This window comes from Triticum aestivum, chromosome 6A (assembly GCF_018294505.1).
Source record: "Triticum aestivum cultivar Chinese Spring chromosome 6A, IWGSC CS RefSeq v2.1, whole genome shotgun sequence".
Lineage (NCBI taxonomy): Eukaryota > Viridiplantae > Streptophyta > Magnoliopsida > Poales > Poaceae > Triticum > Triticum aestivum.
This window is the reverse complement of record NC_057809.1, coordinates 207,554,012-207,567,638: the sequence shown is the minus strand read 5'-3', so window position 1 is coordinate 207,567,638 and position 13,627 is coordinate 207,554,012. Positions and strand designations below refer to the sequence as shown.

The 13,627-nt window shown below is 44.6% G+C and overlaps 1 protein-coding gene across 1 annotated transcript; it reads right to left on the bottom strand.

The window, feature by feature from the left end:
- Window positions 1–8,386: 8,386 nt before the first annotated feature.
- Window positions 8,387–10,327, bottom strand: LOC123130564 (desmethyl-deoxy-podophyllotoxin synthase). Its single transcript, XM_044550435.1, has 2 exons — window positions 9,340–10,327; window positions 8,387–9,236 (listed from the first exon to the last, which is right to left on the bottom strand). Exons 1-2 carry the CDS (start codon window positions 10,240–10,242, stop codon window positions 8,601–8,603), a joined length of 1,539 nt encoding a protein of 512 aa, XP_044406370.1. The 5' UTR covers window positions 10,243–10,327; the 3' UTR covers window positions 8,387–8,600.
- Between the last annotated feature and the right edge of the window lie 3,300 nt (window positions 10,328–13,627).

The following is a 13,627-nucleotide window of genomic DNA, read 5'->3' as shown; positions in this document are numbered from 1 at the left end:
ATCATTAGGAGAATGATGTGATGGACAAAGACCCAATCCTAAGCCTAGCACAAGATCATGTAGTTCGTATGCTAAAGCTTTTCTAATGTCAAGTATCATTTCCTTAGACCATGAGATTGTGCAACTCCCGGATACCGTAGGAGTGCTTTGGGTGTGCCAAACGTCACAACGTAACTGGGTGGCTATAAAGGTACACTACAGGTATCTCCGAAAGTGTCTGTTGGGTTGGCACGAATCGAGACTGGGATTTGTCACTCCGTGTAAACGGAGAGGTATCTCTGGGCCCACTCGGTAGGACATCATCATAATGTGCACAATGTGATCAAGGAGTTGATCACGGGATGATGTGTTACGAAACGAGTAAAGAGACTTGCCGGTAACGAGATTGAACAAGGTATCGGGATACCGACGATCGAATCTCGGGCAAGTATCGTACCGCTAGACAAAGGGAATTGTATACGGGATTGATTAAGTCCTTGACATCGTGGTTCATCCGATGAGATCATCGTGGAACATGTGGGAGCCAACATGGGTATCCAGATCCCGCTGTTGGTTATTGACCGGAGAGTCATCTCGGTCATGTCTGCATGTCTCCCGAACCCGTAGGGTCTACACACTTAAGGTTCGGTGACGCTAGGGTTATAGAGATATTAGTATGCGGTAACCCGAAAGTTGTTCGGAGTCCCGGATGAGATCCCGGACGTCACGAGGAGTTCCGGAATGGTCCGGAGGTAAAGATTTATATATGGGAAGTCTATTTTGGTCGCCGGAAAAGTTTCGGGTTATCGGTATTGTACCGGGACCACCGGAAGGGTCCCGGGGGTCCACCAAGGGGGGCCACCTGCCCCGGGGGGCCACATGGGCTATAGGGGTGTGCGCCTTGGCCTATATGGGCCAAGGGCACCAGCCCCAAGAGGCCCATGCGCCAAGAGATGAGGGAAAGGAAGAGTCCTAAAGGGGGAAGGCACCTCCTAGGTGCCTTGGGGAGGATGGACTCCTCCCTGGCCGCACCCTTCCTTGGAGGAAGGGCCAAGGCTGCGCCCCCCCCCTCTCCCTTGGCCCTATATATAGTGGGGGAAGGGAGGGCAGCAACACCTAAGCCCTGGCGCCTCCCTCTCCCTCCCATGACACATCTCCCTCCTCCCACAGCGCTTGGCGAAGCCTTGTTGGAATCCCGCTACTTCCACCACCATGTCGTTGTGCTGCTGGATCTCCATCAACCTCTCCTTCCCCCTTGCTGGATCAAGAAGGAGGAGACGTCGCTGCTCCGTACGTGTGTTGAACGCGGAGGTGCCGTCCGTTCGGCGCTAGGATCATTGGTGATTTGGATCACGACGAGTACGACTCCATCAACCCCATTCTCTTGAACGCTTCCGCGCGCGATCTACAAGGGTATGTAGATCCACTCCTCCCTCGTTGCTAGATGACTCCATAGATAGATCTTGGTGACACGTAGGAAAATTTTGAATTTATGCTACGTTCCCCAACATGCATTTCATGATCTCAAATCTTGTGGAGAGCTTTTATTTTATGATATGAAAGACCATGCAAAAATTCAACTCAATTGGATTAACCTAGCTAGTACTTCCTTCACAACCAATTCCCTCAGACAGGAACGTTGAAAAATTTCTCAAGAATATTTACTAGGCAAATTAAGTTGAATTTTGGCATGAGGCAATTATTTGGGCATGAAAAGGTGTCCAAGAAGTTTGGGGTCAATTGGGCAAAGGTAGATAGCACTTGCTTCACAATCTGCCATCTAGGACAAAATAGGAAAAGAATTATTTGAGGATGATGGGAAACATGGCCAATGAAATATTTTGCCATATTTGAGAAGATATGACCCAAACAATTTATGAGAATTATTTGGGAATTTTAGGAGTGATGGAAATATAGGTTGCTTCACAACCTAGGGCAAATTGAGTTATTCCTTTAATAGAAAAGGAATATCCCCAATAAAAAGAATGTTGGGATTTGGGCTAGGATGAAAATGGAAAGGCCTAGGGAAGGATTTGGGTATGACAAGCCACTCTAGAAGCAAAGAAGAGTTCATCTTCTTCAGTTTCCAGACCACAAAGCCATGGAAAAAGAAATCTCAGGCAAAAACCTCGGAAAATCAAAAGAAAAAGAAAGGGCCAAAAATCAGGCTGTTACAGACTATGTCGGTGACAAGGTTGACAGAAAGTCTACTTCGGGTACTTGTCAATTTCTTCATAGATCTCTTGTGTCTTGGTCCTCCAAGAAACAAAACTCGGTATCCTTATCCACCGCCGAAGCGGAATACATTGTCGTCGGTTCATGTTGTGCTCAACTACTTTGGATGACCCAAACTCTTAAAGGTTATGGGATATATGTGAAACATGTTCCATTGCTTTGTGATAATGAAAGTGCTATTAAGATTTCTCACAATCCCGTGCAACATTCTCGAACTAAGCATATTGAAGTTCGTCATCATTTCATTCGATGTCATATTGCTAAAGGAGACATTGATCTTAAGCATGTTTGTACCGATGAGAAGGCAGATATATTCACCAAACCGCTTGATAAGAAAGTATTTTGCCGTTTGAGAGGTGAATTGAACATTATTGATGCCTCAAAGTTGGAGTAGAAACTCCATTTGGATGCATGCAAGGCATGAGCCTTTGACTAATCCTTGATATTTCTCTTATGATGATGATCATATGTCTTGGATCTATACTTGTACTCTTTCATGCCATCTGACCCTTGTAGGTACTTGGATGAACTTAAATCCTTGATATTGCAACTCACTCACATCTTGAGCAATCTCTACATCACCAAGTCTCTACAATATAGTGGTCGAAGACAAGGGAGCATGAATCCTTTCAACATATCCTTTGACAATTCCTATATATCAAATTTCATTTGGTGTCAAATTTTATGATTGTCACTTTGGATACACAAGTGCTCTTCCTTGCAAGACTAACCCGTGTAGATAGATGAACTCAAACTACAAGTGGTGCTCCCAACTATTGATGATCTACATCAACTTTGAGCACCCTACACAGATCAAGATCAACACCACCACCCAAGGTATGTCATTCCATCTTAGAGAAACTTTACCCCAAGCCATGGGTCAAAGCAGCTCAACAAGATGTGAATACATCAAAATGCTTAAACGAAAAATAGTAACCCCATTTTGAGCTTAAACGATGAGTATGACCTACGATCAAGTGTTCTCACTTGACTCCTCAGTCAATATACTCTAACTAGGTGACTTTGTTGCCGACCCTCTCTAGATGAAGTTCTCTAGTGTTTCTTTGTGTTCTTGCATTTGTGCCTAGCATGTTTCCCTTTCATTTCATCTAGATTTCTTTTTGTTGTTGTTTTGTTCTACATTCCTTGCATCCAATTCATTGCAAATCTTTCAGTTAACTCCTTGCAAATCTTTGTGAGATCTTACTTGCCTAAGTGAGCTGAGATGACAATTGCTTTCTCTCTGCGTTGAATTCGGCCTCACCAGTTTTTTCTTTCGGCTAAAATGAAACAACTCGGTGCCACCGAAGAAAAAGACTCGGTGTTACCGATTTCAATGCTGAGAGAACACTTTGTCATTTGCATCTTGCATATTTGTTCCAGCTCCACTCAATGATTCTTATCCTCTACCAGCACCTTATATTACATGTCGCTTTGTAATGAGCCTCAAGGACCAAGCCTACTTGACTCATGCTCCAGAAGGTCCCTTCTTGGAAATTGATGTCAAAGGGGGAGAGAGAGCACATCAAAGCTTATCACAAAAGGGAGAATGCACACCGTAAGCTTCTCTAGATGCCTATTATCCATGGAGGAGAGAAGTCACGTGTCTTCAAGAGGGGAAAGACATGTTAGTATGTTTCTTATGATTGCTTTTGCTCTGATTTTCTTTTTCCCTATCTTCTCCCATTATCCAATATAAGATTCAGGGGGAGAAAGACATTTAAGGGAAGGAAATCTTCGAATTCATTGGATATCTTTACTACTTGGGGACATGTCTATATCCAATAGAGTACCCAGTACTCACTCTCTACATGTCATCCCAATCTTGGTACTCTTGTGGTTTCTCCAATTGCTTTGTCCTATAGGTGTTCGTGTGTTATCTAACCTTGTCTACTCAGGTTCACCTATTCCAAAGCCACCTCAATACCACAAGGTAAGTATATGCATCACATCCATGTGCATGATGATTTCTTGCTACTGTACATATTGTTTGCAAGAAGGAATCATGAACATGGAGGTACATTTCCTATATTCACATCATTTGCTCTGATGCACATAGCCAAGATACACGTAACTCATTGCTTGCTCTAACATGCCTATGCATTCACATGCTCTTACATTCCATACTTACATGATTGCATACATGTAGGGGGAGCCTATGCATGTTACATGTTTTTCCAAAGCTTTACTTGTAATTCCTTATATCTTTACCTAAAGCTTTGATGTATGTTGTCATCAATTACCAAAAAGGGGGAGATTGAAAGCACAAGTGCTCCCTGGGTGATTTTGGTAATTAATGTCGACATATCTTTTATTGGACTAATGTTTTCACCCAGTATATTTCAGATGAGTTCAACAGTGGAGTGGCATGGACAAGAGGATGTGTGGAACCCCTTCAAGATGCTAAGGACAAAGATTGGCAAAAGCTCAATACTCTTCATTTTCGTTTTAGTGGTCCAAGATCACATTGAGTCCATTTGAAAAGCCAATACTATTAAAAGGGGATGAGGTGTTGCTTAATGGCTTGCTTGCTCAAAGTGCTTAGTGATATGCTCCAAAAGCCCTCAACCACTTTCTCATTTCCACAAATGTCCTAATGAGCCTCAAGGACCAAACCTATTTGACTCATGCTCCAGAAGGTCCCTTCTTGGAAATTGATGTCAAAGGGGGAGAGAGAGCACATCAAAACTTATCACAAAAGAAAGAATGCACAACTTAAGCTTCTCTAGTTCTTATTATCCATGGAGGAGAGAAGTCACATGTCTTCAAGAGGGGAAAGACATGTTAGTATGTTTGTTATGATTGCTTTTTCTCCTTATTTTCTTTTGCCCTATCTTCTCCCATTATCCATTATAAGAATCAGGGGGAGAAAGACATTTAAGCGAAGGAAATCTTTGAACTCATTGCATAACTTTACTACTTGGGGAGATGTCTATATCCAATAGAGTACCCATTACTCACTCTCTACATGTCATCCCAATCTTGATACTCTTATGGTTTCTCAAATTGCTTTGTCTTGTAGGTGTTCATGTGTTATCTAACCTTGTTTAATCAGGTTCACCTATTCCAAATCCATCTCAAGACCACAAGGTAAGTATATGCATCACATCCATGTGCATGATGATTTTTTGCTACTATATGAACATGGAGGCACATTTCCTATATTCACATCATTTGCTCTGATGCACATAGCCAAGATACATGTAACTCATTGCTTGCTCTGACATGCATATGCATTCACATGCTCTTACATTCCATACTTACATGATTGCATACATGTAGGGGGAGCCTATGCATGTTACATGTCTTTTCAAAGCTTTACTTGCTATTCCTTATATCTTTACCTAAAGCTTTGATGTATGTTGTCATCAATTACCAAAAAGGGGGAGATTGAAAGCACAAGTGCTCCCTGGGTGATTTTGGTAATTAATGTCAACATATCTTTTGTTGGACTAATGTTTCCATCCAGTATATTTCGGATGAGTTGAACAGTGGAGTGACATGGACAAGAGGATGTGTGGAACCCCTTCAAGATGCTAAGGACAAAGATTGGCAAAAGCTCAAGACTCTTCATTTTCATTTTAGTGGTCCAAGATCACACTGAGTCCATAGGAAAAGCCAATACTATTAAAAGGGGATGAGGTGTTGCTTAATGGCTTGCTTGCTCAAAGTGCTTAGTGATATGCTTCAAAGGCCCTCAACCACTTTCTCATTTCCACATATGTCCTAAACCTAAAGTCAAACTCAACATCACTGATTTGATCTATCCGGCGCCACTGAGTTCATTTGACATAGCCACTGCGAGAAACCCTAATCAGTTCGGTCTCACCAATGGGATCTCGGTCTCACCGAGATGGGCTTGCAAACTCTGTGTTGCGTGTTGCAATTATTTCGGTCCCACCGAGTTTGCTTGACCAACCCTCTGTTTGTGTATTACCAAAATTGGTCTCATCGAGTTTGTGTAATTGGTCAAACCGAGTTGAGGTTTTACCCTAACCCTAGCACATCGGTCTCACCGAGTTGATCATGTCGGTCCCACCGAAAACTCTAACATTCACATTTTGAACCATATCGGTATGACCGAGTTTCACAATCCGATCCTACCGAGTTTGGTAAATTGTGTGTAACGGCTAGATTTTGTGTGGAGGCTATATATACCCCTCCACCCATTCTCCATTCAGGGAGAGAGCAAGCAGAACGTGCCTACACTTCTAGCATTCATTTTCTGAGAGAGACCCACCTACTCATGTGTTGAGACCAAGACATTCCAATCCAACCACAAGAATCTTGATCTCTAGCCTTCCCGAAGTTGCTTTCCACTCAAATCATCTTTCCACCATATCAAAACCTGTGAGAGAGAGTTGATTGTTGGGGAGACTATCATTTGAAGCACAAGAGCAAGGAGTTCATCACAACACACCATCTATTACCTTTTGGAGAGTGATGTCTCCTAGATTGGTTAGGTGTCACTTGGGAGCCTCCGTCAAGATTGTGGAGTTGAACCAAGGAGTTTGTAAGGGCAAGGAGATCGCCTACTTCGTGAAGATCTACCCAAGTGAGGCAAGTCCTTCGTGGGCGATGGCCATGGTGGGATAGACAAGGTTGCTTCTTTGTGGACCCTTCGTGGGTGGAGCCCTCCGTGGACTCACGCAACCGTTACCCTTCGTGGGTTCAAGTCTCCATCAACGTGGATGTACGATAGCACCAACTATCGGAACCACGCCAAAAATCTCTGTGTCTCCAATTGCGTTTGCACACTCCAATCCCATCCCTTTACTTTCTTGCAAGTTGCATGTTTTACTTTCCGCTGCTCATATACTCTTGCCATACTTGCTTGAAATGTATTGTGAATGTTTAAACTTGTGCTAAAACCCCACCTTAACTTGAAGAACTTAAAAATTGCTACTTTTCTTTGTTGAGGGTCTAATCACCCCCCCCCCCCCTCTAGACACCTCTTCTTGATACTTTCAGGTAGCCACCGACACGGAAGCCATGAGAGAGGAGGAAGAGGTTGACATTGGTCAGATAGCGTCTGATACCATGTAAACATAATTATTGCTGTGTTAAGCTGTGATGAACCTCACCGGCTATCTTCTCTTTATATACAGAACATCCACGTTGAGTTACATCAGCAGTTACAAACACTTGATCATGGATAATAAAGAGAGAACTCTAGACCTTCTATATTCTATCACTAAGCTCTAATTGCTCAACGTTACAACTCATGTTAATAACAGCACTAACTCATAGTTATTCTAACAAGGGGATCCAATGAATTGACGCCCTGTTGCTTCTATCGCAAACAGAAAGGAGGCAGCAGTGATTCCAGATCCAGGGCGCTCATCGACAATTCCCTTCCAATCGGATCGCCATCTTGCTGTCACAAGGGGGAGGGGAGCTCCGGTTCTCGTTCGAGTGTGTGCTTTAGTCCTAGGGTTTCTAATTTTTTTTGACTTTCCTTCATCAGTGTCATGGTGCGGGAGATGGCAATGGTGCTCATAGGAATAATGGTCTCCCATCTCGTGGTCCTGCTCGTCAGAGGTGTTACTGGCGCCGGGGAGAGGCTTGTGGAGTCCAAGCTATTGGAGCAGCTTTGATCTAACATTGCGTATGGGCATGGTGGCGAGGATGGGTTGCTCTTGGAGTGTTGTAGTGATGACTGTTGTGGATATGCGGGAGACGGTGGAGGATCCGTCCGCCTATTGGAGGACGAGTTGGCGTTGGCTCCGGATTCAACAGTGAAGAGGCTCGGAGGGCTCCTCCGACCTATGTTCCTTATCAGGCTAAATCCAGCCTCCGGGATTGGTGGCTATCGCGACTCGTTAATGCCTGCTTGTTAGGGGTTTCTTGAGCGCCAAGATGTGGACCATCTTCTAGTGCTCTCCTTCTCCAACTATGACAAAGGTTGTGGGTGCTTAGTAGAGGACGATATGCAGCAGTACAACTACTTGCATCCTCCTTATTTTCTGTAGCTTGTATGTGCATCACCTCTATATTGTTACTACTTCCTCCAATCCATATTAAGTATTATGAATACAAGTAATGTAATGTCTACAGGCAAACATCTTCAAAGAGAGAGAGACACTTTAAGCTGTGGGTAAATTACATTACATCCAGTAATTTTAGATCAATCTTTTTATGATTCTTTTGAAGTACGTTAGGCATACCATATTTTTATAAAGGCGGAAGACAAGTACAAGAGAATGCAACTTGGTGCAAACAAGAGTATGGTTTAAACTCCACACCCACACTAATCAAGAGATTAGCCACCCGCAACTGTTACATGTAAATATAATGTTGCCCTAAACCATATATATCACTCAGTGAACGGAAAAAGGTCACCACTTCACAAGTTATCAGGCGAGACAACATTATACGCACCGTACTTACTCCATCGACACTTGGACACGGGGGATACAAATCACCAACAAGTCAGACCGCCGGCGCGTGGTGATGCCGGCCGCCTCGGTCATGTCCATCTCCTCGGGGGCCATCCCCTCCGGCAGCTCCCAGTCGAAGTGGAACAGCAGCGCCGCCAGCGCGAGCTCGACGTGGGCCAGACCGAACGACATGCCGGGGCACATCCTCCTGCCGGCGCCGAACGGCACGAACTCAAAGTCCGTTCCCTTGAAGTCCCTGCCGTCCATGCCACCTTGTTCCTGGAACCTCTCCGGTATGAACTCCTCCGGCGCATCCCAGTGCGCCGGGTCCCTGCCGATTGCCCACGCGTTCACGAGCACCATCGCGCCCTGGGGCACGTCGAACCCGAGCACTTCGCACGGGCTGCGGCACTCATGCGGCAGGAGCAGCGGCGCCGCGGGGTGCAGCCGGAGCGTCTCCTTGATGACGAGCTGCAGGTAGTGCAGGTTTGTCAGGCCATCCTCCGTCACCTTGTCGTGGCCGGCGAGCTCTCTCCGGACCTCTTCTTGCGCCTTCTGCATCACTGTCGGGTTACGCATCAGCTCGGCCATCGCCCATTGGATCATCGTGGACGAGGTCTCGCTGCCAGCAGCAAACATGTCCTGCAAAAGAAGCAAAGTAAGTAAACATTATGCCCTCGCTGGCTCATGTGATGTGGAGGTTTTGGTCCTCCATCAGCTCTTGTTGATTGTAAAGAGAGCTCACAATGATGACGGTTTTGATGTTCAAGGTGGTGAGGGGATACTGGGAGTCCATGTCCTTCTGGAGCCTCAGCAGCACGTCAAGTAAGTCCTCGTCGTGTTCCTCGATGCCGGTAGCGGCGGCGTCTCTGTTCTCGCGCTCCTCGATGATAGTGTCGATGAAACCGAGCATGGCGCCACGGCGACGCTCGATCTGTCCGGGCACGCGGCTGAGGCGCATCGCGAGACGCGACGACGGGAAAATGTCCGGCAGACTCATCCCAGGGATGACCTTGAGCCCCTCCTCCAGCAGCCTCAGGAACGTGTCGCGGTTCGGCGTCCGGCTGCCGATGATGGCACGCACCGAGGAGTCCGCGACGAACGTCGCTATCCGCTCGGACAGGTTCACCGGCCTCGCCGGCGACGCCTCCGACGCGACGGAGCGGAGGAGGTGGCCGATCTCGTCCTCGCGGATGGGGCGGAAGGAGTGGACGCGGCGGGTGCTGAGGAGCTCGACGGTGCAGATCTTACGGAGCTGGCGCCACGCGTCGCCGTAGGGCGAGAAGAGGAGGCCCTCGGCGCCCTCCATGATGCGGCGCTGCATGGGCCCGATGGGCCGCGTGGCGAAGGTGACGTCGTGGGTCTTCATGATCTCCCGCGCCGCGTCCGGGGAGGAGGCGACCACCACGGGGACCTCGCCGAAGCGGAGCAGCATGAGCGGGCCGTGGCGCCGCGCGAGGTCCCGCATGGCGCGGTGCGGGAGCGCGCCGGCGAGGTGGTGCAGGTGGCCGATCACCGGCAGCGCCCAGGGCGACGGGGGCAGCCGCCGGCCGGAGCCGGGCCTCCCGCGGGACACCGCCAGGTAGAGGAGCGGGACTATGGCTAGGAGGGGAAGGAGGAGCAGGTAGAACGGGAGCTCGGCGGCCATGGCGAGTGCCACAATGGTCGACTTGGAGGTCGATTGGTGAAGGGGGCGCGCGAACAGTAGAGAGAGAAAGAGAGAGGGGCTTGTGTGTGTCGTGTGAAGTTTGAAGTGAGGCTTGCATGTTGGGACGCGGTGTGCTTTATAGATGAGGTGGTAGCGACTAAACGTAGACCGTTGGCTTTTTCCCATTCTTGCGTCGCACGTCGCGGCGGACGTGAGGTGTTCTGTTGGGACTGTGGTGCTGGTGTTGGTGTTGGTTTTGCCCACTGCGTGGGTGGCACTGCACTGCACGGCGGCATGAGCGAGGGAAGGGTTTTTACTCCATGCGCGTCCGGTCAGACCCGGCGGCATGCAGTCGACCTCTGCTGACCAGTCCGAAATTGAAGGTTTCCTCGGGAGTTCTTCTGAGAGATATCCAAAGGTAGAGGATCAAACAGGAAGAAGATGGGAAACAGAGGAACATGTGCGCGTAATATGTTACCAACCAATCAAAGTAGAGGATCGAACAGGAAGAAGATGGGAAACAGAGGAGCATGTGAGATACGTAGTTTTTCTTTCTCTTTTTGAGAAATAACCATACATATTTTATTCAACAAACATAATACATACGAGGTCACAACCACATGGAACATACTCCTTCCGTTTTTAAATATAAGTCTTTTTAAAGATTTCAATGTGGATTACTAGAGAGTAAATTTTTGCACCAAAGATCCTGCAACAACTATAATTTCGCGAGTGGAGAACCTTGTGCTTTGCTAAATCGTCTCCCGCCATCGGCCTTCGGCATTGCCAGAGGAAAAGGAGAACAACCACCATACCCAGATCCGACGGAGCACCATCACATACAGCGATGCTTTTAAAATCGATGAACCGGACCATAGCAAGCGATGAGACCGACGTTTTGTGGCACGTCGGTCGGGGTTCTTCCCCGCGTCAAGTAGATCATGGTGTCATCATCTTTATCCAAGGTTGAAGAAGAGGGACGTCGCCGTCTACCGCCATCCACACGCCCCGCTGCAAGACACAACTGTAGCAATCAATGCCAACGCCACCCAGAAGAGTGCCGACGGCCGACCACTAGACATATGGGGAGCGGTTTTTGAAGGCTAGAAATGAAACGGTCCGGTGAGATAGTTTCTTGCTGAGGAAGAAGATGTGGTACATGAGGAGCAGATGAGATTCAAATTGCACACACATCACATGCCCCTCCCTCTCGAAGGTGCACATTTCACCAACCCAGCTTGTGGGTCCCACACTTACATGTCACTTGGGCGACATAACTTGAGTCCAATCCATTTCTTGGCAATACAGGTGTGACACTCTCCTCATCTTCGGAAAGAGCCCATCTTCGGTGTTTGCTTGTTCCCCGCTCAAATCTTCTGTACTTGCTTCTTGCCAAATTGTTGCGGCAGGAGAACGTCGCCAGAGTGCAGGGCCAAACCTAATATTTCGGAGCCCGGAGCGAAACTACGACTCAAGGCCCCTTAATATTACTAGGAGTAGGTGGTTTGCACGCACAAGACTTTATGACCACGCCTCAGTATTTCATTCATGAGTAAATTTTCAAAAGAATTCTTTTCATTTTTGAAGGATGTATTCTACAATACCAAACAGACAAAATAGGAAGTATACAATATATAATTTCAGAAGAGCACAAAACCCATGAATATGCAATGATATGAGTGAATACAAATGCAATCACATTGGACTAATTGTAAGAGCTCTAAATTCAAATAAATGTGTAAAAATAGTCATGTAGATATTCCTACAAAAATATTTCAAATAAATCTAAGAAGCCTTCGGCTTAAAAAAAACAAAATGTACAATAAAGAGTCAGTTACACTGGTGATGATAGAACTTGGCGCAAAAGACCAACTTTGATGCTAGAAGTTGTGGTGAGCATCGAAGTGGTGCAAAAACTTGACTTTGATATGCAAATACAGTGCTTATCTCATTTGTATATGAAATCGGCAATGACTAGATGCGTGGGCCTACTGTCAGCAACTGGACAGGGAGAAGGGGGCGTGTGGCCTGGGTTTTCCAAAAACACCCTCAAATTATTATTTTTCACAATAAAAGCCCATGTTCACGTGGGAAACGAACACCACAGAAGCAAGCCAGCTAGCCACTAAACCCACAACATTCATTTGTCTTGTATGGATAATAAAATCATATCTACTAGTCACGGCGGATGTGGAGCACAAAAGGGCTGCAGATAGTGCAGCCCATTCTGTACCTGTTTGATTTTTAAATTTATTTGTAGAAAGTATGTAAATTATAATTTCAGATTCCCTAAAAAAATGTAAATTATAATCTCAGTATTTAAATAATAGCATTCGAATATCTTTATACATATTTTACATAAAAACGAAATAACTTACTTTACAAATTGTTCACGTAATATTTAAAAATGAATATATTTAAAATAATATTTATGAATTATATAAATTCTTTTATAATTTCAAATAATAAAAATATTTCTAAAATTAAAATTCAAAAAAAATATTAGTTATACAAACATTTCAATAATTATATGCAAGTTTGTATACTTCAATATTAGCATAATTTAAAATATTCATAATTTCAAATTTAAACTGTTTGTATGAATATCCATTTTGTATAATTTAAATATAATCCATGAGTGTATAATATTTATGTATTCATTAAAAGTTTCTATTCAATAAACATTTAAAATTTTATTAATTGTCCGTATTAAGTAAATATTTAAAATATATAGGACTCCTCTTCTATACTCCTGAGAGTATGTACTCCCATTCTCAATATACCTCATATACGCATTAATTATACCTTTTTATTATTCTCAATATACTTTATTAAATATTCTAAGATACCCCAATACGAGTTTTGTTGAAAAAATATCATCTGCGATGTACTTTTTGTAATATACCTTTTTCACGTACAAACACATCAGTATATACGTAAACATTTAAAAATATGTAGACTCACATGAGTTTTTTCATGGAACTCATTTTGGGATATCTAATAATTACTAATAAAGTATATTAAAAATAATAAAGTGGTATAAAAGATTAAATGGACTACAGAAAGTGCTCCTCGTTTCTAAAATTTATTTGTAAAAAATAATTAATAAAAACTATATATATATATATATACCAACTGTAGTTTGTACATATAATATTTATATCACACAAATATTTGAACATGGTTTTTATTAATTATTTTTTACAAATAAATTTTAGAAACGAGGAGCACTTTCTGTAGTCCATTTAATTTCCAGATGTTTCCCTAAAACAAATTAATTTCCACATGTGCTGTAGTAAAATACATATAAAATTGTTATCCATGATAAACAAACAAAGGTGATGTTTGTTGTGGCTAGCCAGATTTTGTGCTAGTTGTAGGTCGT